This window comes from Drosophila persimilis, unplaced genomic scaffold (assembly GCF_003286085.1).
Source record: "Drosophila persimilis strain 14011-0111.01,24,50 unplaced genomic scaffold, DperRS2 tig00000606-arrow-arrow-pilon, whole genome shotgun sequence".
NCBI classification, from domain to species: domain Eukaryota; kingdom Metazoa; phylum Arthropoda; class Insecta; order Diptera; family Drosophilidae; genus Drosophila; species Drosophila persimilis.
The window spans coordinates 1312374-1333956 of record NW_020825324.1 but is presented as its reverse complement, the minus strand read 5'-3'; the positions used below and the strand labels follow the sequence as shown (position 1 = coordinate 1333956).

The following is a 21583-nucleotide window of genomic DNA, read 5'->3' as shown; positions in this document are numbered from 1 at the left end:
TTCTGAGGGTCGGACGGAATATTTTCACGATAATTCTGCGGTCACACTCAACACTGCAACCTAAACAATTTCCGAATTGTCTTTGTTTTTACCCATTTTCTACTTTTAAATTCAACAAATTTCCTAATTTGCGTGGAAGCTCGAACAAAAAACCGGTAAATAGCATCGATCTAAACATAGCGGCTGATATTTAACGATTCCTTTGCTCAAAAAAGGTCATGGATGTCGACTGGCAAAACAATCTGACTGCGATTAAGGATCGCGGCCAATATCTGCTGCAGACTGAAAAATGGGCCGACTGCCGTTTCCTGGTGGGCACATCGCCCAACCACCGCATCATTGCCGGCCATAAGCTACTCCTGGCGATGGGCTCGCCGGTGTTTGAGCGCATGTTCTTTGGCAATCTGCCGGACAAGACCGATCCCATTGTTATACCCGATGTGCAGCCGGAGGCCTTTGAGGCCATGATGGAGTACATCTACACGGACCGCATCACCATTGGCTCCTTTGATAAGGCCTGCGAGCTGTGTTACGTGGCCAAGAAATATATGCTGCCCCATGTCGTCACCCGCTGTACCCACTTCCTGTGGGCCGATCTCAGTCCCAAGAACGCCTGTCGCGCCTACGAGTTTGCCAAGCTATTCGATGAGCCGCGCATTATGCAGAGCAGCATGGACCTGATTGCGACAAACACCAGGGAGGTGCTGTTGGATCCCAGCTTCATGGACATCGAGGTATCCACATTGATGGCAATACTGGATCAGAACCGTCTAAACATCGACTCTGAGCTTGATCTCTTCAACTGCCTGCTGAAGTTTGCCAGTGAGAGAGGCATTCTCAACGAATCCGGCCAGCCCGAAGGCCTCTACATATCCGGCGACAAAGAAATCACGACCAAACAGTCGCCAGACCACTCCACCGGCGATATAATGGTGGAGGAAATCAAGATGGAGCCCGATGTGGCAGCCATGGTCCAGCACATGCATCAGGATGATGATGGGGACAGCTTCGAAGCAGATCCGAATGGAGCCTCAACTTCTTCCGCAGCTGCTGCGGCAGCGGCCACCGCTTCGCCTGATGCGAATTCCAATGCCGATGCCGATACCGATGCTGATGCCGCTGCCTCTGACGATGTGGTCATCATCGAAAGCGATGCCTCGGGCAATGCCCTCGACGATGAGGTGAACATGATTAACATAATGGATGCCCAGCGTACCATCATGGACGGGGCGATGCTGCGGCAGGCCGTCAAGAAGATACGTTTCCTTACCATGACACCGCAGCAGTTTGCTGAAGGCCCGGCCCGATCCAAGCTGTTGCAACAGCATGAGGCTCTCGCCATCCTCATCAAGATCTCCAGTCCCACCCTGAACGACTGTAACATGCCCGAGGGCTTCTGTGTCTCTCGCAGCACTCGAAACTTCTACGAATCTGGACACCGTCAGAGAGAGTTGTCCACCTCCTATCGTCATTCCGGAGCCGCTGCCACATCATCGGCAACCTTCTTTCCGGTTTTTGGGAACCGAAACAACGGGGGCGAGGTGCTATTTTCCCGCATGGGGGCCACAATACATCGCACGAACAATCGCACCGACGCGCCCGCCCTCCCTATTAATGCTGGCGTGTTTGGCGAGGAGGGTATCATGCCCATAGGCTTGCGAGCACCGGAAACGGTGAGTGTGGCGGACAATCCGGGCGCTAATCCCGCTAGCCATGCCACATTGCGTTGCTTTGGCGATGGCTATGAAGGCGGAGGAGCTGCCCCCGCTGGACCAAACAACGTCAATGAAAACGAGCCACCAGCTGCTGGAGGTGGTGGTGGCATAGGTGGTGTAAATGGAGGTGGAGGAGAATCTGCTGGGAACCAGCACAACGACATGGTCCGAGCCTACTGCACGCGCTCGCTGACACGTCAGTTCGACTATCGCAATACCAGCGTCACGGATGCGGGAGTCACCTTCCAGGTAGACACAAACATCTGGATACTGGGCGTCCAAGTGCCCACGCGTGTGCTCTGCGGCGAGCTGATGACCTCCGCCGGCTTCACCGAACGCTACAACGAGGTTCTCTACGCCCACATCCAGGATATGCACGGCTCGCGCATCACCTACACCCATTGCACTGCCCGGGTGCGCTATGACTCGCTGCTGGACATCACCTTTGACCGGCCCGTCTACATCTACCGCAACCAGATCTACAAGATTTACGTGGTGTTCAACAAGACCGGCTGGTATCCGATGTACTCGTGCGTGCCCGACGCCAACAGCCATCGCGTCAAGTTCATGTTCAACGTGGGCAATCCCACGGAGTCGGTGCGCGATGGCCTCATCTATGCGATCATATTCTTCACTCCGCAGGACCATTCACGGCATCTGATCGACTGAGCCAGGTATTCAACGGATGTCGCCCACATTTGGCTTCACTTTAGGTTTAATTTTGAATTTTTGATGTGATAGTTTTAGGCCGCTAAGTATTTCCGCACGGATGGAAACTACTTTTCCCATATTCTTATCTTTAGAATAAAAATTGATTATCCTATTCCAATATCCGATATTCCCTAACTCCATGTTTTTCATTATACTACGGGGCATTCGAAGTATTCAGGCAAAACTACGTTCCACGAACTAGTTCAAAGTCCGTTGGATTAAAACCACATACTAGTTCACTTCTGACAGCGCCCAAACAACGTTTGTGGCTCGTTTTCGCATGGATTTGTTTCCAAAAAAGTGTTACAATAAATAAAATTAACTTTATTGCGATTCATATACAAAAAGGAAGCCCACAGAACAACAAAAAGATAATAAAATACAGAAAGATAGAAAGACGACGATGTTAACAGGCAAAATTACTATATGCAATATTTTTTTTAATCGGGATTGGGTTTCTTTTCGCTAGGAAATTCGGGATAGTGCGAAAGGCTTGCGCGTGCAGGGATAGGATAGATAGATTGTAGTGAATTGGAGTGGTTTGGATAGATCGATTCGGAGCTATTTAGCTTTTCATATGTACGTATTTACATACAGAGCCTATCCGATCCGATCCGATCCGAGTCGAGATCGGACGAAGACGACGTGGATCTCTACTTTCCGTAGTTGGCGCAACCGCCGCTGGCGTACTCGGGCTCCTCGCAGGTGAGCGTGTGCTCATCGAAGACCTTGTCCTCGCCGCAACTGATGAGACGGGGATAACCCTCCACACAGGTGATCAGGCGATGGCAGTCCCCGGAAACGGGGAAACGTGGGAAGGGCCAGAAGCGAGCGGCCACCGAATTGGGATCCACCTTGGTGGGGCACTTGAAGCCAACGACAGCTGTTAGGGTGCAACAAGGCCAAACATTGTTATGTAGTTCGAAAATAGAGTGGGGATTGGGCAGTGGGGGATCTTACCCTCGGGATTGCAGTGGTCGAGTAGCTGGTCGGGCCAGTTGCAGCCATGGATGCGCTCATCGTAGGCCAGGCCTGCATCGCAGTCCTGTTCGTGAGGCTCGCCGTGAGCACATTTGATGTACGTGGTGGCACAGTCCTTGGACACCGCATACAAACCGAACTGATACTCACAGCCCGGCGAGGAGATCGGAGTGGCTGTGGGGTGGGGTGGTCCAAAAGAAGTTCAATTTAAAGGTTATCCCAATCGGATGGATATATCCGTATCTGTATCTACTCACGATCCCACTGACGGCCCTTGCAGTCGACGGCCCAGTTGTAGTTGCAGTGATTGTGGACAGCGCCCTTGCCATCAAAGAGCAGTCCATTCTCGCAGGTCTCCAGGGTCAGGGTACCATTGGTGCAGAGGAAGAACTGGTCGCAGTTCTCGGTGTGGGCATAGGCCTGTTCACCGTACTTCTCGGGGCACTCCGGTGAGCCCACGGCCAGAGCATGTCCTGGGAATGGATCAAAAGAAACGTATGTAAAATATCCACTACTACTTTTAATTTTTCCATTTCGCTTCGATTAAATAGATCCGTAAAAATCACTTAACGAATTAAGGACAATCCATAGACATGCATATATTTATTATCGATTTAAAAATCATTAAACAAAGTCGAACATCATCGTAATTGATCGATCTCGATTGTTTTATCGAATCATCGAATTTTGACAGCTGCAGTTGCGAAAAATGTCACCAGCACCCACCATTAACCACTTCCTTCCTGCCTCTCATGAGGAGGCGGAGGCGTGCAACTGGTTTGGGAGTGCGAGTGCAAGTGCAAGTGACGCCACTGCTCGTCTCGACACTTTCGCGCATCTTCGCGAAGCGGCATGGAGCGGCGCGGTGCGGCGCGCGTCTAGCGGCAAATGTGCGGCTCCGTAACATGATGTAACCGTCGGCTGGGTATATCGCTTGGAATGCCGATGCCACCATCGAGATCGGGTAACAGGTTGATTGCCTACCTGTCTGCCAACACTTTGCTCAGAGCCCAAAGCCGACAACAAACACAAACGCACACGCATACAATGTGTGCGAGTGAGTATATATATTTAAATCTGTGAAGATTTCCGGTAATTTGTCTGGGACAAAATGTGTGTTGGGAAAACTCTCTCGGGGCGAAAATGCCGAAACGAAAGTTAATCGATGGCGCCTCGAATCTTTCGATGGCCTAACAATCGTTAGATGATCCCAACTGATCTGATCTCTTCCCAGATTGTAGCACAACTCATGCTATTACTTCGTTCTCTTAAATGATATTTAAAGAAAGGCAATCAAGAAGAGTGTTCTTCGATCATTCACCAATTAAATGGCAACGTTACCAATCGTTAAACCTAACCTTTTGTTGGTTTAAACTTGTCGTGTCGGTTGGGCAATATCTAGATCGTATCAAGTGATTGTTTTGCAAGTCTTTGTTTTATTTATTTATTCCCACCCATAATTGTCAACTGGTTTGACGGGCCCCAAGTTCTACTTTGACCGACCGGGCTTTGGCATTTGATTTAGGTTGCGATTCCTGATACTCGTATGCTATATGTATTTATTGAATACTTGTGGTGCCAAGCACCAAACGGCTTGAAATGATCAGTGATTTTAGATTTTAGATTTTAGATTGAGGATCTCGGTTATTGGAGATCTACATATGATCGTGCACCAGGCCCAACCCAGGCAGGCCCTCGTCTGCTCTACGCTTGTGAGTCAGCTTGAACAGAAAAGCAAAAGTGATCGAACGCACATGATCTGCATGCAAAATCAGCAGCAATAAGCCACTCTCCCTCCCCGCCATGGCGGTGTCTCAGGGTTAAGTATCCACCAATCTACCAATTGGAGCAGTCAGGTAACTAATCTTTGGCCTAGCCTTCGCTTGAAACCAGTAATTAAACTGGATTTTGATTTTGATTTCGGTATTTCGGCTTGCTACTGAGGTGAGAACAAAAGAGCTAACGGTGGCATGTGTGTGGTGTGGTGGGTCTGGCGGGTCTGGCGACCGTCTATGACCACTTCACGCGATTGCAATTGGAATTTTTGAAAGTAAAAGCAACATGCTTCGTAATTGAAAGGTTGCGCTAATTGCGAATTGGGAATGAGTATGAGTGCGAGTATACTGCACACACATGAACACCACCGCGCCCCAAGGCCCTTTTTGGAATACTCACCAACTGTTATCCAGGACAGGGCCAGGATACTGCATACTAGCATTCTCTGCATATTTAACACTTTTTGGTTTCTTTTATTATGAATTTGGGTAAAGCGGAAATTCAAAAACGGAAATTCACACGCACACACACTCACACACACACAGAGAAAATCACAAAACAACAACAACAAAATTTCAAATATACAACACGCGCAAAAAAAATATAGGTGTCGAAAAAAAACTGAAACTTTCGCTCCAAGTGGCTTGTACGTTTTAACGGTTACGCGTTCCAAACTCAACTGAAAAGATTTATACCGGACTCCAAGAAGAAGAAGCAAGTAGCGGTAGCAGTAGCGGCAGAGCCAGAGGCAGACAGCGACGTCGACGGCGACAGTAAACAGAAACGAAAAAAAAATATACCAACAAACGACAAAAAGTTTTGCAAAAGCTTTGGGTTGTTGTTGTTGGGGGATTTGGTGGGTGGTAGGGATGTGGCGAAGGACGGTTGATGGGGGAGGGTAAGGCAGTTTTCTGTGTGTTGTCACAGTTTTATCGAATGATCTGCGGTGCCTTGCTGTTGGTGTAACTGCAACTGTTATCGGCTGTGGTGTTGTTGAATCTGTTGGGATTTGTGTTGAATTTGTTGTTGTTGTTGTGGTAGTGGTGTTCTTGTAACTGATAATTCTGCTGATATAAATATCATAGGTGTAGCTGTTGGTGTTGTTGTAACTTCTTTCCTTTTTACTGTTGGTGTTACTTTCGTTGCAGTTGTTGTTGTTGAACCTATTGTTGTTGAAACTATTTCTTTCTGCAGATGTTATTGTTGTGTCTGTTGTGGCTGCTAATGCTGATGGTATTCCTGTTATTTGAATGCTGCCGCTGTTGTTGGTGTTGTAATGCTGCTGCTGCTGCTGCTGCTGCTAGCTGCTGTTGTTGCATGCAAAACGTGATTTGGGGTAAGCTTCCAGAAGGCATGGCATGCACGAGTATGTGATTGAAAGTAAAAGGCAAAGCTCGAGCAGAGCGCAAGCTTCATTCATGATTGGCTCTTGTCTCGTTTGTTGTTGCTGCCGATTACCGTTACATTGTTAACTATTGCAAAACTTTTGGCCGCCGTTGTGCTGCTGTTGTGGCTGCTGCGGTTATTGCATAACCAAAAAATCTGCTGCTCTGCTCTGCCTGCAGCCTTTTTCATTTATTTTTGACTTTTTTGCTCTGCTGCTCTTGTGATTTGTTTCTCTTGCGGCAATCCGCTTTGGCCACTTTGGTAATTAACGGCTCTTTTGTGTGCCCTGTCCCAACAAAGGGTTAATAGATCACCCCAGACCCCCCGCCCCACCCCTTTCTGTTGTTGCCTGTGCTGCAGCGTGTTGCGAAGTCCCGAGTGAAAGGTTTGATTGATTATTCGAAATAGATGATCTCCGATATACATGTACATGTATTTCCAAACAAGATAAACACAAAACACACACACAAGATTTCCTGTAGTTTTGAAATCATGTTTTAATTTAAAAATGAAGTAAAAGTGTGTCTTCCATCCATACATGAGATGGAAGACTAACAGTCGGGTCTTAAGCTTTAGATAAACACACATCAAAAAGCTGTATAGCCAGAATAGTTTTCCAGTCAAAGAAAGAAACAGTCAGAAACCAAATAAATATTATCTAGATATTGAATAGAGAGTGCTTAAAATAGCGGAGAAGAAAGGTGATGAGTATTTAGAATAGTATTTTAAAAGGTATACCAGAAGATACGATTTTATAGCTGCACAAAAGAGTTCCAAGTCTTCGAGTAAAACAGTTGTTCAAATAGAAAATAAAGTTTTCAGATGTTGAAAGATGCCTATAGGCAAGCAATATTATCAAAATAAATTAATAGTTTTTTCAATAGACCAAGAAAATGTTAAAGAAAACAGTTAAAAAGATATCTTAGATACAAAGTAGAGATCCAACTTAATTGGAGATGTTAAAAAACAGAAAATATCGTATAAAGTAGTATTTCTTAGAGTAAGAAAATCGAATAGAGAAGCTGGTTAGGATATAGAAACAGTACAGGTATTGTTACTAAATACGAGTATATCCTTAGGAGAAGTAAAAATGTATAGAATATGGTTAGAAGAAGCTACAAATAGTAGTCCATTTTCATATGATATGATCAGATTGATCGCATAGCCTAGGAGGATTTTGAAGGGAAAGAAGGCAAGGAGAGCTGAAAGATAGAATAGAGAATAGTAAAGAACAGATATAGTTAGAGGAAGTGGAAAGATACATAGAAGATAGATAGAAGAAGTTGCCGGTGTAGTTTATAAAACAAAAATCAGTTTATTTTCTTGTATAATAATTAAATGAAAGTCAGAAAGAGGGGGAAATATATACACAACAATTTGGTCAGAAGATTCAGTTGGGCACAGCGATAGACAGGTGAGGAGGTAGATACAGAAAATGAAGAATATAGTATAGTTTGATAGAACGGAAAGACCGACACAGTCAGACAGTCAGATAGTCGGACAGTTGGTGAGTAGACAGAGGATAGATTAGAGTTTAACTGCTACACATACATATGTACGTTCTATAGGAAGTGGGCTAGAACTACTAACTTTAAGTGACTACGACGCGAATCCTTTTTTTTAGTGTGCATGAGTGTGACTGTAGGTGTTTTGGTGTAGGGTGTAGGGTGTAGTGTGTATGTGTAGATGGAGAGGAGAGAGGAAGTGGGAGACGCGCATTGGGCTTTTATCGGCGGGCGGCGCTGGACAAGAGCCGGCTTAGTCCTTCTTGTCATCGACATCCTTGTACCAGTCCTCGCATCCGGGCACATTTTCGGGTGCGTCGCACATCTCTGTGTTATCGTTGTAGACCTCGCCCAGCTGGCAGCCCAGATCGCGCGGATCCTCGCCGTTCAGGCAGACGTAGAACTTCTGGCAGTCGGTGGGATGAGGATACTTGGGATGAGTCACAACCTGACCGCGATCATCGGTCTTGGGCTGATCCTTGGGGCACTCAAAGCCAGTCTCAGACATTCCTATAAGAATGGTGAAGAGAGAAGGAAAGCAAACCAAAAATTGGGAACCCATCAGTCAAAAGTCCATCTCGAAAGGCAGCTGAAAGGACTTACTCTGCTCGGGGTTGCAGCCCTCACGCTTGGCCGTATCGGGCCACACACAGGTGCCCGAGTACTCGTCGAAGTGCAGGCCCACGGTACACTTGGTCTCCAGGGCATCGCCCTCGATGCAGTTGTAGAAGATATTGCACACAGCCGGATCGGGATGGGCAAAGAACCCGTTCTTACGTGGACAATACTTGCTGGACTTGGGCTCCTCTATAAATGGAAATCAATTAAAACCAGTCTTGGACGTCACTCCATGTCATTAGCTTACGCAATTCTGTACGGTCCTCGCAGTCTACATTGAAGGGCTGATCGCATTTGTTGAACTTGCGGTTCAGTGGATCGAAGACCAAGCCGTCTGGGCACAATCTCGCCTTGGGCACACCATCCTCGCACACATGGAACTTGTCGCACTGGATCTCATCGGCGAACTGGCCGTTGGGCTTGGGGCACTCGAAGCCGGCGGCGGATACAGCTGGATGGAGGAAGAAAAATATACAGACGGGAAGAGTTCAGTCAACTTGTTTTTCACACTTTCACTTTTTCCATAGCACGGAAAAGTGTAACAACGTGACCGATGATCGAACAGTCGATGGCAATTCCGTCATTGGCATTGCGGTTTCCTGCTTGCCATAGAAATGACGTGGGGGACTTTTAACAGAGTAACGGTTGTGGCTATGGCAATGTTAGCAGGGGATATGTTTTAACAGAAGGTGCTAGAAGTATGGGAAATTTTAGCAGAACTTGAGAAAATTTAGACTCAGACTTCAGAAAAGCTCTTGCAGGAATGCCAGACCCGAGACCCCACAGTACGTTATAAATGCGATCTCCCAAAAGCGAATAACGATTTGAGCACTTAAAGTCACAGCTTAATTAGGAGTATCTGTCACAGTCACAATCACATTCACACTCGTGAGTGCATCTCTGGTCTATGTGGTTCGCGATGGCATCGCCCCGCCATGCAATGACGAGTGCAAAGAGTTGCATAATCCACAATTTCAGGCAGACAACGACCGTTTTTTAGGCTTGGCAAGCGCGCAGCAGCCAGTTTGCCCAGACCCCCGGAGACCAGACCCAGTCCTAGCCACCAGCCGGTTTTCACTCCTCATCTCGTTATGCCCCGCCTCGAAACCGTTTATGGATCTGCGTCTGCGTCTGTATCTGGGAACTTCTTGAAAGGTTGGGTCGCCACATTTCAAGTCACTTTAAATGTCAATCGCTCGTCTGGGCAGAAATTAAAAAAAAGAGGCTAAGCCTAATCTTGATTTGGTGTCAATGTCAAACTAATTAGCAACAAGTTGCGACTTCTGCGGGTGTTTTTATGCAAATAAACAGACAGATATCGGATATCTATACCACTCAAGCGACACCGACACCGAAACTTCCTTCAGTCTCCACACGATCACCGATCCAAGCCGATCATTGATCATTTATCATTGATCATCGATCATCGATCACCGATTAGCGATTCCGTTCAACACTCACTTGTCCCTGCCAAACAAAGCGTTACAGCAATGGCACATAAAAATAATTTCATTTTGTGAATTTATGCAGATTCCAGGGTAAAGAAACAAAAACAGCACACGATTTTGTGACGGCGGGTCCTTCCAGGAAGAGGGGAGCAGCTGAGCAACTAAATCGCGACTCAAGCGGTGCGATGGTTAAACTTAAACTAACAACGGAACGGCAGAGAGGCGCACTTTTCAAGACTTTTTCACCGGCCCCGGAGGTGCTGCGACGACGCCGACGCCGTTGACGGCCGCGGCAGAGCAATGGCAGCGCCAGCACCGCTCTGAGGTGGGGCAGGGGCAGGTGCCGCCACTTAAACTGGCCGATGGAAACGGCTGGGGTGGGCTGGGAAGGGAAGGTGGCAAAGAAAGGCGAGACAAAGATGTAATGAAACCAAATGGTGCGAGGAGCAAGTCGAGCTTTGCATACCCTTCCCCTTCCACTGTTGAGCCAGGCCGACGACATTTATGATCAAGGCGTCAGTGCAGTGATTGGGTGGGTAGAGTATTCCACAAGGAAGTAAATCAGCTAAGAGTAGGAGAGTGGCACACTCATACGTTCCCATGACTTGCGAGTATGCACATATACACGTACATACGTATGTACATGTGGCCAATGCTGCACTGGCTTAGGGCATACATTCATCTGATATGTGATCTTTTGCGAGAGCACAGTACATGATGTAGGAAGCAGGCGACAAAGAGAGGCGAGAGCGTAAAGATGAAATAAAATAGCAACAAGACAGCGGCCATACCCTTGCCCTCTCTCCACTACGTGAGTTGACTGCAGCTCTAGCTGTTACAGTTAGACTATTCTCTAGGAAGTCATAACGAGGGAGAGGAGAGAGAGAACGAAAGAGCGTAGACTGGAAGCCTGGAAATCCATTCCAATCATATGCCAGCCAAGCACAACTTTTGTTTTGGGTTAGGGTATTCCAAGCATGAACAGTTCCAGGGAGTACATGCTGTGGATGTGGCCGAAAAAAACGCCAGCAAGCCACATTCATATGCGCCAACGCTCCCAGCGGGTTGATGGGCCGCATGCAAATGTCGTTTACAGCAATAAAACCCCAAATCACAAAACCACCAAAACGAATTAAGCCAAAACGAACAATCGACGCATACGATAACAACTCTCGCGTTGACCAAAAAAAAAAAGAAGTTGTTGAAGGTGCAGCCTTTCCATTCCCGAGCTGGTGCAGCCTGTGCTTGTGCCTGTGACGCCCTTCCATTAGTAGATGCCGGACAGAGTCACGCTGCAGCCTTTCCAGCAAATTCGCAGCCTTGAGGAGGACCTGCTTTTTATTATTTTTTGGGAAGGGGGGTTCCTTGGCTGGTGGAAAAACTGTGTCACAGGGGAAATCGAAACGAAATGTCCGATAGTTCGTAATATACATAATATATACATATATATGCTAAATATACGACACGGCACGCAATGGTCCCAAAACCAGTTGTCCTTGAGAGATGCGATCCGATACGATCCAATCCGATGGCATCTGTTAATGCGGCTGCGGCAAAAACCCGATGAGATAGAAACTAGTTTAGGTTCAAACTTAATTAACCAGACACTTTTACTCTCGACCAGCAGTCCCCGATGTCGTTGGTATTCTAAGAAACCAGCAAAAATCTAAAATTCAATTGGCAAATTAATTTGTAAACTAATCACGAATAAAAATCGTATTAAACGAACCGCTTTGGTTTGCGTACGTAATTAGCGAAAACCTACAACAACAATTCCGCTTCTTCCATCCCGATGGAGCCACAGCCACCCGGCACATTGGTTTCCTTTCCCCTTCCATCTCTTCCCATCCCAGAGACGCTGATTTATCAGCCTGGAGCGAAAAAAATATTTGGTAATTCAAGGTTTTTACTGGCAACATCGGCTAAGATGGCATGGTTGGGATGGTCTTCCAGTCCGGTTTATCCAATGATATTACGAAATTAACGAAAAGACAAAACAACAGAAACCAAAGGCAAATGGATTGTAATATAGTTTATAGGTCATCAAATGTTGACATTTAAATGGAAATGCGCCAAAAATAGTCTCCCACTCTGAAGACAAGTTTCCGCTGCATTCTGTGGCATTTTGGGTTTGGTTGAGACAGGTAATTAACAGGTCATTTTGATACGCCACCTGATGATGCACCGACACCTACACACATACACAGCAGACTAACGGTAAACAGGTATGCAGTTTGTATGCTGCGGCTTGAAGGTAGGGCCCCACCGCAGCATGGCAACAGGCGATGGGGGTGGGGCCGGCTTGGCATTGATGGCATAAATTAAAGACAATGATTCAATTGTACATTTGTGCATTCTCAGCTTTCTATTTTCAGTGGCAGGTTCTTATGATTGGTTTCACTTGCCCGCCCCCGCCACCGAAACACGCGGCGCATATATTAACTAACGGCAATCATTCATGGTAAGGCTTGAAGCTGCTCAGCGTAACATGTGCTTAAAAGTGTGCTGTTGAGCGCCAAATTGGTTGCCAGATTGAACAATTATTTGCGCATATATGCGGAATATTTTGATAAACGATGTATTTCGGCATATTTCTGCTAATTTTTGAAAGGAATAAATGGGTCGGGTGACAATGGACAACAGGAGAAAACCACCAAAGAAAATGGCAAGGCTCGTACAAACCTCACCTTGCCGTTTTTTGACGAGCAATATACCTTGTCTTCAAAGTATATCAGGCAAAAGGGGTGGGTTTTACCTCTCATGCGTTGCGTTTTCTGGGCAGTGTTGCCTATTGTCCATTGCTTAGTTACCGTGTAGCATGTAGTCGCCATGTAATAAATTGAGTAAAATGTAAATGTATCGATAAACGCGCTGAGTCAAAACATTAACAAAAAACATGGTTGATAAATGTTAATTTAAGTACTTAAATTGCCGAATTCGAACGTTTAAACAACGTTAAGAGGTGGGTCCATGGAGATATTCACCGAATCAAATGTGATCGGAGTGAAGCAAAGTCTGTGACACCGAAAAAGAAGTGCGAAAGAAAGTGCGTCAGATACTCTCATTTTGTGGACTGCATTAGATTTATTGATTTTTTTTTGCATCAAAGAAAGGGAATGTGCGCGTGTGGGTGGCAGATGTTCTGATTAGATTTCGAGTCTAAGGCCATTATGAAAGGTGTAATGGCGTACTAAATGATTATTTAAATGTGCAATCGGACACCGAAACCCACACAAAGGTAGTGAACACGCACACACATGGAAAGAGGGTTTTTCTGAGCATTTGGCCAACTGGTGACATCATCAAAGCCACCAATATTGGTTAAGGCGATGGCATAGCCATTGATTGATTGTATCGGCTCGTTAATCATCATGTATATCATATAATCATCATCAACCCTTGCAGAATATCCCGCTTCATAAGCTTCTAGCCGACGACATCCCTCCCTCAGGAAGCAGCACCCAATTCAAGACCAATCTACATCCAAAATCACTCAGAGAGACCTCGAGAGAAAGCACAAAAAAAATGGATCGTAAGGCTGAGCTGGAACGAAAAAAGGCCAAATTGGCGGCCCTGCGCGAGGAGAAGGATCGTCGGCGGAGGGAAAAGGAGATTAAAGATATGGAAGAAGCGGCCGGACGCATTGGCGGTGGCGCTGGCATAGACAAAGATCAGCGAAAGTGAGTTTTGATTCAATGAAAAAAAAACCCCCAAACCTAAACAAAATGCATATTGAATGTTTTTCCTCTCTCCCGTCGCTCTTCCAGAGATCTGGATGAAATGCTTTCGTCCCTGGGCGTGGCACCTGTCTCCGAGGTTCTGTCCTCTTTGTCATCGGTCAACTCAATGACGTCGGAAAATTCCAATACACAGACCCCCGACGCCAGCCTCCAGGCCACTGTCAATGGTCAAAAGTGAGCTCTTTGTGTTCCCCCTCCTGTGCTCGCAACACGTTTTAATTGATTATATTTTTGTTTATTGTTTTCCATGGCTACCTTCTACCTGAACCAGTGGCGGCAAGAAACAGCCCTTGAATCTGAGCGTTTACAATGTGCAAGCTACGAACATTCCACCAAAGGAGACCCTGGTCTATACGAAACAAACACAAACGACCAGCTCCGGGGGACATGAGCGTGATGGTGCGTACTCTCGATAAGCAAAAGCCAAAAGGCAGAAATGGCCATAAACGAAGCTCTACTACTATAACCACTATACTATCCATAGTTTGTTTCCATCTATCGTTATTATTAAATGTACATTGTTCTTGGTCTCTTTGTTAAATGTTGACTGTATTTGTATATTCTCGCTCACGCTCTCTGTCTCTCTCTCTCTTTTTGTTTGCCTAACTAATGGTCTAAGTCTAATCTCTTGTTAAATGGGATCTCTTTCACACACACACACACACACACACACACACCCACACACACACACAGTTTCTCAATCGCTTAAAGTCTGGCTTCTGCATGCTACCTTTACCATTTAACCAGACACATACGGCTTCTGCGCTTCGTCTCCTTGCAAAGTAAAAGAGTCCCACGAAAACATAAGAAAAACCCCCTTCCCAGACCCGACCCTGTCCAGAAAGATAAATCATACGAGCAATTCATAGTGCAAATAAAAATAACAAATACAGTTCTTTCTTGCCACTCCTCGCCTCTGTCAGGATATATGGAGGACTGGTGGCGTCCACGTAAAGGTACTAATCTTAATTATAAGCAAATTCCATAAACAACTATATCTACATACATATATCAGATCAACACACGATTATTTTGTAATGGTTAAATACTTAGTTATATCGCTACGAAAAGAGCCCATATGCAACGTTTATACGAACCGGAAAATCACGATTGGTTGAAGGATCATTGGGAGTGATCGTATAAACGTATATGCTATTATCATCTGACGAGCGCGCTTTTGGTGGCTTGGCTTCGATTTGATCAGTCATGAAGGCATTGCATTCTCTTTTGTTACCTTACCCCCACTCCACTCCACGCCACTCCACTAACATCATTATCATTATCATTTTTGGTTTCGCTCCATTCCCTCAACCGCCCCAGGGATTGGCCCTGGCCCCGGCCCCACACCCCCAATTGGCATCGTTAGAGCATACATTTTGTAGCGCATTTAATAATTTGTCTATTTAATTTCTATTTCTCTCTCTCTCTCTCTCCCCCCTTATCTGTTATTGGCACGCACGAAAAAAAAAATGCAGCTCATGCTACGGATTATTATGGTGAGTAGCTACGTTCTATCCGTAATTTTTGTACCCTAAAAACTTTTCAGACTCTGTAGCCGTAAAGCGTAAAAGCGTAAATCCTAAACCGTAAACTGTAAACTGTAAACCGTATGCCTTTATGTAGAGCTATTCCTGATACCTGCTATACCCCACTCTATACATATATTTACACCTACCACACCTATCTATGTATCCCTCATGTATACGTATACGTATGTGTTTTCTGTGTAATTTTTGCTCTCTTTCTCTCTCTCTCTCAATCTCTTTTTCAATTCGTTCCCACTCTTACACACTTTTGTAGACAAAACCCACCCCAGCCACCCACCCCCCTTGCATTGTCCTGCCTAGAATTATGCCTGATACGTATTATCTTTGTTATACACAAATATATTTATATATACATATATATACACATATATGTATATATGGAAATCTATATGTAGTATATGGTTTTATGTTTTAGCTTTAAAACTATCGTAGACGCTTCTTTGATCTTCGTTTCCGATTCGGTCGTTTGATTTGTTCTCCATAACCGATCTATCTGATCTATATATACATATATATATGATTTATAATTGATTTGTTTTTCAAATTAGCTCTAGAACCACATCGCAACAGATTCAGTTTGTATCAGAGCCATTATATAATCGTAATTGTTAAAAGAAAAACGAAAAAAAAAACCAACAAATTGTTAATCTCCACCCAATTTATAAGTTTTTTGTTTTTTAAGTATATTTCGTATGAATTTTTAAGTTTTTTTTTTGGTTTATTTTGCATTTAGTTTATATATAAATGTTCTACGTAGGGCTGCGCATTATGATCGTTTTTATGACAGTATATATACTTAGAGATATATATCCTGCATATAAGACCGTTTTACACATATTCTTTCCTAAGTTTTCGAAGAAGTTCTCTTTCAACTTGTATTTTGTATACCCATTTACGATCTATCATACATATACCATACATACTAGATGATTATATCATTTTCGTAGCCCCATCCTCCCCAAGTATTCTACGTCTATGATATTTCATGTATGACATACACCGAAAATTGCATGTGAAAGAAAGCACAGATGAAGAGAGTCCAATATGCGTATGAATTATAGTAATTATAGTATCTGAACCATCAGTTGAACACTCTTATACCATAATATTTATGTATGTATTACTGTATGATAAACTATGATAATCTTTCAACCGTCCCAAGCCCTGTCCTTTGCCCTGCCCTGCCCTGCCCTGCCTCCGCCACCCTATTTTGTGTACCCATCATAAGCCAGGCTTGTGTGCTATATACATACATACATATATATATTATCGTATATACTACCTATACTATATCTTTCTATATGTGACCAACCGCCCGCCCGCCCATGTGTGATCTCATTTTATCCAATCCAAAGCAAATATTAAGCAAGCACACTAAAAACATTTCCTCACTTCTTATACGTTATGCATTTAGCTTAAACATTGACTATCGATCTCTTATTAATTAATTGATGGGCGGTATGCAGAGCCAAAACTATATTTTGTTTTGTTTTTCTCTCTTTCGTTTGTTTTTGAAAAAATCACAACAACAACAACAAAAATCATAAGCAAAAGTAACCCAAAATCAAACAAATCAACAAACAACCAGCAATGTATGTACAATATATTTATTTCTTTATATTTCTTCAAGATGAATACAATCTTAATCCGGGTTTAGAGTGGGAGGATGAATTCACAGGTAGGTACAGGCCTCCACTGGCCCCCACCCAGGGCCGGCGGCCTCTGCCCATATTGAAACAGTGACGGAATCGACATGAAGCAAAATAGGAACGTACAAATTCTATCAAAAAACAAAAACAACAAAACAAAAAACAATCCAAAAGTAAAGTAAAGAGAGATCAAAATCGAATCGAGCGTTGAAAATATTCAGTACTTTGAGTTCGGGTTGTCAGTGTTGGAAGATATGTAGTGGTTTTCGTAAAGTCAGTGTTGAAAAAGAGTCGAAATGAAACATTACACAGGCACACGCACCACACACTAACGGTCAGACCCCCGCAATCGATCGAAATCATCTCTGCTTGCATGTCCTGCCCCCACTTCCTGATCCACATCCCAAATCTCTAGAGTCTTCTTCGGTGTGTCTTTGTGTGTGTGTGTGTGTGTGTGTGTCAATCATCCTGCAAACCGCCCCGTCGTACTGCCCATGAAGCAATCCCCATAATTTTCCTAACCATGTACTAACGCCTCTCACCAATGCAACATCAAAAGGGGTATCCTTGGGATATATGTCACTAGGACGAGAAGGGGGGAACCCAAACCGACTTTCTTTATTTCATTATAGAGCGGAAGGAAGGAAAGTTAATTCTTTGAAGTACCGGCCAAACGGGGCTTCTGAATCTGCGGCCGCTGACCCATTTAGCCAGTGCTTAGCCAGTTTTTCCGCTGCCAGCTGCACTCTCTATTCCCCTCCAGTGCCTGCACACACACAGACCCGCAGAAAGACACACACTCCCTCATTCTCTCATTCTCTCAGCTCTGCTCTCCTGGACGATCTGATCCCCTCTTCAATTTACAGCACAGAAACACAGAATAATCGATCGCTTGTCGATCAATAATCGGCCGTTAAACTTAAAATGTTAAATATATGTGTATTATATATATGCTAGCATAAAACTAAATAATTTTAAGTGCAAGCAAATTATAAACTGGGTGGAGAACAAATGCAAACAATTTTGTGATATAATCGTATAACGATATAACGATAACGATAACGACGGCTAACGATGTGCGATATACATACACACATACATGTAGAGTTAATCGAAACATAAAGGCGAGAAAATTGTCATATTTTTAGTTGTATAATTGGCTTTGTATATTAATTAGGTGAACAACAAATCACATACATACATGTCCTTGCATATATAACAATTGTAATATATATATATATATATGTATATATATATGTATGTATATATTATATTTTTGTGCGTGAGTCCTTAAAAAAATGAACAAAAGCCACGTACTATCTCACACGCATTGCTACCACCCCACACCACCCCATCACTAATCACCTCCAAGTAGAACCAAATATCCACAGCTGCTAAACGTTTGCCCTCCACAGACTTCACCCTTCACCCATCACCATCATCCCGCTCCAGAGAAAAGCTCCAGAAACGTGCTGCGAACTAACTCCCTCTCCATCTCTCTCTTTCCTGTATGTGTCGCCCATATGTCTATCTCTCTATCTCTGTCCTAACCAAGCACCCGCAAGCTTCAATCAAACACCAAGCTATAGCCTTAACCATAACCGTAACCTGATCAACCTGCTCCGTATCGAATCCCAGCCAAAAACCAAAAGAGAAAGCCAAAAGTCAATGAATTTATGCGGTTTCCTAGCAAAAGAAAAACGACGAATGAATAAAAGAAGACAAATACGAATAAGAAAAAATCTAAGAAGAAGAAAATGAAGCGATGAAGATGTAGAATTGTTCCTGTTCTGTCGATTGTCATATTCCTCTAGCTGTGTTAGTTTTATACCTTAAACAGTGCTTGCATTTGATGCCCAAGGAGATGACGAAGAGAGCTCCCTACCCCATTTGGATAATGGCTTCTCCTCGAAGCTTCCGCCCGGTTTCCTCACCCATGGCCTGCCCACGGTGAAAGATGTGGCACCGGCCATAACACCGCTAGAGATAAAAAAGGAACACGAGATCAAGAAGGAGGGTGAGTATAACGTTACTATAAGGTTTCAATATGACTATGGATGTGTATCCCTTTATTTTCCAGTCAACGAGCTGTCTGAGGAACAGAAACAGATGATCATTCTATCGGAGGACTTTCAGAGATTCGTGGTGCGAGCCGGACGTGTTATTGAACGGGCCCTGTCGGAGAACGTGGACATTTACATGGACTATATCGGCGGTGGAGACAGCGAGGAGACCAGCGATGAGCGCTCACACGCCCGTCTCTCACTGAATCGGGTATTCTACGATGAGCGCTGGTCGAAGAATCGGTGCATTACCAGCATGGACTGGTCCACACACTTCCCAGAGCTGGTGGTGGCCTCGTATCACAACAACGAGGAGAGCCCCAACGAGCCGGACGGCGTGGTGATGGTGTGGAATACCAAATTCAAGAAGCGCACACCCGAGGATGTCTTCCATTGCCAGAGCGCCGTGATGTCCACCTGCTTTGCCAAGTTCAATCCCAATCTGATACTCGGCGGCACCTACTCGGGCCAAATTGTCCTCTGGGATAATCGTGTCCAGAAGCGCACCCCCATACAGCGGACGCCGCTGAGCGCGGCAGCGCACACACATCCTGTTTACTGTCTCCAGATGGTTGGCACCCAGAATGCGCATAACGTCATCTCGATATCGTCGGACGGCAAGCTATGCTCGTGGTCGCTGGACATGCTGTCGCAGCCCCAAGATACGCTAGAGCTGCAGCAGCGCCAGTCGAAGGCCATTGCCATCACATCGATGGCATTCCCGGCCAATGAGATCAACAGTCTGGTGATGGGCAGCGAGGATGGCTATGTCTATTCGGCCTCGCGGCACGGCCTGCGTTCGGGGGTGAACGAGGTGTACGAACGGCATTTGGGGCCCATCACGGGCATCTCGACGCACTACAACCAGTTGTCCCCGGACTTTGGCCACCTGTTTCTCACCTCGTCCATTGACTGGACCATCAAGCTCTGGTCCCTAAAGGTATGCAATTGATTTCTATATATACGTTGTATACCGAAAGTATTTCTCTAATTTACACCGTTCTCTCTTTCTATCTTGTTGCAGGACACAAAGCCGTTGTACTCATTCGAGGACAACTCGGATTATGTGATGGACGTCGCCTGGTCGCCCATTCATCCCGCACTTTTCGCTGCTGTCGATGGTAGCGGTCGTCTTGATTTGTGGAATCTCAATCAGGACACTGAAGTACCAACAGCATCGATTGTCGTTGGCGGTGCGCCGGCGCTCAATCGTGTCTCCTGGACCCCGTCCGGACTGCATGTCTGCATTGGTGACGAGGCCGGCAAGTTGTATGTCTACGACGTGGCTGAGCATCTGGCGCAACCTTCGCGGGATGAATGGTCACGATTCAATGCCCATCTCGGCGAGCTAACGATGAACCAGGGCGACGAGGTCTAAGGCGTTGCCTTAGTCGATGGTAGCCGATTGGCGATAGCTGATAGTCGATCGTTTATACTGGTACGATTTCTGCGATTTCTGTAACCTCCTCCTTTTGTTGGGCCCTGCGCTCGACAAACGAAAGACCCCCAAGTCCCTCAAGCCCATGCCCAAGTGGATTGTATTTTATGTATTGTGTGTTTTTATCCATTTTCTATTATGTGTGATCCTGCTCCATAGTTGTGTATAGCCCAGAACCAATCATCAGAAACTATACGTTTATCAAGCATTATCAAGCAACCAGAAATAGAAAGGTCATTGAATGAAATTCGAAAAAGAAAACAAAAAAAATTATATATATACTATAAAAAGATTAATTATGTAAAAGAAGAAAGAATAGTGTAGTCGAAGGTAGTCTTCAGACCCATCCTTGATTGATAATGTAATTTATTTTTTGTATTAGATATTGGTTTTATTCTCCACATTTGGATTTATATACTCTTCACTTATTATTTTCGTGGAACTAATGAGAATCAAGAGTAAGCAGATCGGATCAGATCAGATCTATAATTCGATAGGATGCATTATCGGCAGCAGGCTGAGAAAAACAGCGAGAGAGAGATAGAAAGCAACATATAAATTAAATACTATTATATTATATATTCGATACTAATAATTAAGCTTAAACCCGACGGTAGAGAAATGAAGAACGAACAAGCACAGTAGCTCCTCCCAATTGAAAGACAGAGAGCGAGCGCCACAGCATGTAAATGTATTAGAGCGAAGCCTATTTAACGAGATTAAATAAAGATAATATCTATATACACCAGACACAAGCACAGCGCACCGCGCTGTCCCACATAATTTTATGAGTACTCGCACAGTGTCCACAGTGGGGTAACAATCCGACGAAACTAACGGCTGATCTTCAGGTTGTGCTCTAGGGTCGGGTCTCCACTGTGTTGGCGATTAATTAAAAGCATTCGCTGGCAATGCCATCCAGATGATTCCACCGCCCTGGCATGCCAGAGTGCAACGGCACATTCCATTCCGAAACCGAATTGAAAGCTCGCCAAGTCGCGCTCTC

At 44.9% G+C, this 21583-nt stretch overlaps 4 protein-coding genes across 9 annotated transcripts; 2 read left to right on the top strand and 2 right to left on the bottom strand.

Moving 5' to 3' along the window:
- The first annotated feature begins 103 nt into the window (after positions 1 to 103).
- On the top strand, positions 104 to 2551 carry LOC6597235. The gene is made up of 2 exons (XM_026990619.1): positions 104 to 155; positions 216 to 2551. The coding sequence occupies exon 2, from the start codon at positions 219 to 221 to the stop codon at positions 2382 to 2384; it is 2166 nt and encodes a 721-aa protein (XP_026846420.1). The 5' UTR covers positions 104 to 155; positions 216 to 218; the 3' UTR covers positions 2385 to 2551.
- Positions 2552 to 2729: 178 nt separating this feature from the next.
- On the bottom strand, positions 2730 to 5718 carry LOC6597234 (protein obstructor-E). Its single transcript, XM_002022493.2, has 4 exons — positions 5583 to 5718; positions 3665 to 3880; positions 3387 to 3581; positions 2730 to 3309 (listed from the first exon to the last, which is right to left on the bottom strand). Exons 1-4 carry the CDS (start codon positions 5632 to 5634, stop codon positions 3080 to 3082), a joined length of 693 nt encoding a protein of 230 aa, XP_002022529.2. The 5' UTR covers positions 5635 to 5718; the 3' UTR covers positions 2730 to 3079.
- Positions 5719 to 7849: 2131 nt separating this feature from the next.
- On the bottom strand, positions 7850 to 10320 carry LOC6597233 (protein obstructor-E). The gene is made up of 4 exons (XM_002022492.2): positions 10154 to 10320; positions 8940 to 9143; positions 8678 to 8881; positions 7850 to 8584 (listed from the first exon to the last, which is right to left on the bottom strand). The coding sequence occupies exons 1-4, from the start codon at positions 10203 to 10205 to the stop codon at positions 8328 to 8330; spliced, it is 717 nt and encodes a 238-aa protein (XP_002022528.1). The 5' UTR covers positions 10206 to 10320; the 3' UTR covers positions 7850 to 8327.
- A 2736-nt stretch (positions 10321 to 13056) lies between these two features.
- On the top strand, positions 13057 to 21327 carry LOC6597232 (cytoplasmic dynein 1 intermediate chain). 6 transcript variants are annotated; one of them, XM_026990586.1, is made up of 9 exons: positions 13057 to 13102; positions 13546 to 13820; positions 13908 to 14054; positions 14152 to 14279; positions 15356 to 15376; positions 17058 to 17105; positions 18941 to 19093; positions 19157 to 20079; positions 20164 to 21327. In XM_026990586.1, exons 2-9 carry the CDS (start codon positions 13666 to 13668, stop codon positions 20515 to 20517), a joined length of 1929 nt encoding a protein of 642 aa, XP_026846387.1. In that variant the 5' UTR covers positions 13057 to 13102; positions 13546 to 13665; the 3' UTR covers positions 20518 to 21327. The 6 variants fall into 6 exon arrangements, with proteins under 6 accessions (XP_026846387.1, XP_026846386.1, XP_026846389.1 ...); XM_026990585.1 differs by having other exon boundaries at positions 18938 to 19093; XM_026990588.1 differs by lacking the exon at positions 15356 to 15376.
- The last annotated feature ends 256 nt before the right edge of the window (positions 21328 to 21583 follow it).

What these genes read in the sequence shown, in the direction of transcription:
- LOC6597235 (XM_026990619.1), top strand. Translation starts at nt 219, where the DNA reads ATGGATGTCGACTGGCAAAACAATCTGACTGCGATTAAGGATCGCGGC.
- LOC6597234 (XM_002022493.2), bottom strand. Translation starts at nt 5,634, where the DNA reads ATGCAGAGAATGCTAGTATGCAGTATCCTGGCCCTGTCCTGGATAACA. An exon ending in CAAGGGCCGTCAGTGGGATC is followed by an intron (nt 3,582 to 3,664) that starts GTGAGTAGATAC and finishes CCCACCCCACAG; the next exon opens with CCACTCCGATCTCCTCGCCG. An exon ending in CGACCACTGCAATCCCGAGG is followed by an intron (nt 3,310 to 3,386) that starts GTAAGATCCCCC and finishes GCACCCTAACAG; the next exon opens with CTGTCGTTGGCTTCAAGTGC.
- LOC6597233 (XM_002022492.2), bottom strand. Translation starts at nt 10,205, where the DNA reads ATGAAATTATTTTTATGTGCCATTGCTGTAACGCTTTGTTTGGCAGGG. An exon ending in GCTTTGTTTGGCAGGGACAA is followed by an intron (nt 9,144 to 10,153) that starts GTGAGTGTTGAA and finishes TCCTCCATCCAG; the next exon opens with CTGTATCCGCCGCCGGCTTC. An exon ending in CGAGGACCGTACAGAATTGC is followed by an intron (nt 8,882 to 8,939) that starts GTAAGCTAATGA and finishes TTCCATTTATAG; the next exon opens with AGGAGCCCAAGTCCAGCAAG.
- LOC6597232 (XM_026990585.1), top strand. Translation starts at nt 13,666, where the DNA reads ATGGATCGTAAGGCTGAGCTGGAACGAAAAAAGGCCAAATTGGCGGCC. An exon ending in ATAGACAAAGATCAGCGAAA is followed by an intron (nt 13,821 to 13,907) that starts GTGAGTTTTGAT and finishes TCGCTCTTCCAG; the next exon opens with AGATCTGGATGAAATGCTTT. An exon ending in GCCACTGTCAATGGTCAAAA is followed by an intron (nt 14,055 to 14,151) that starts GTGAGCTCTTTG and finishes TACCTGAACCAG; the next exon opens with TGGCGGCAAGAAACAGCCCT.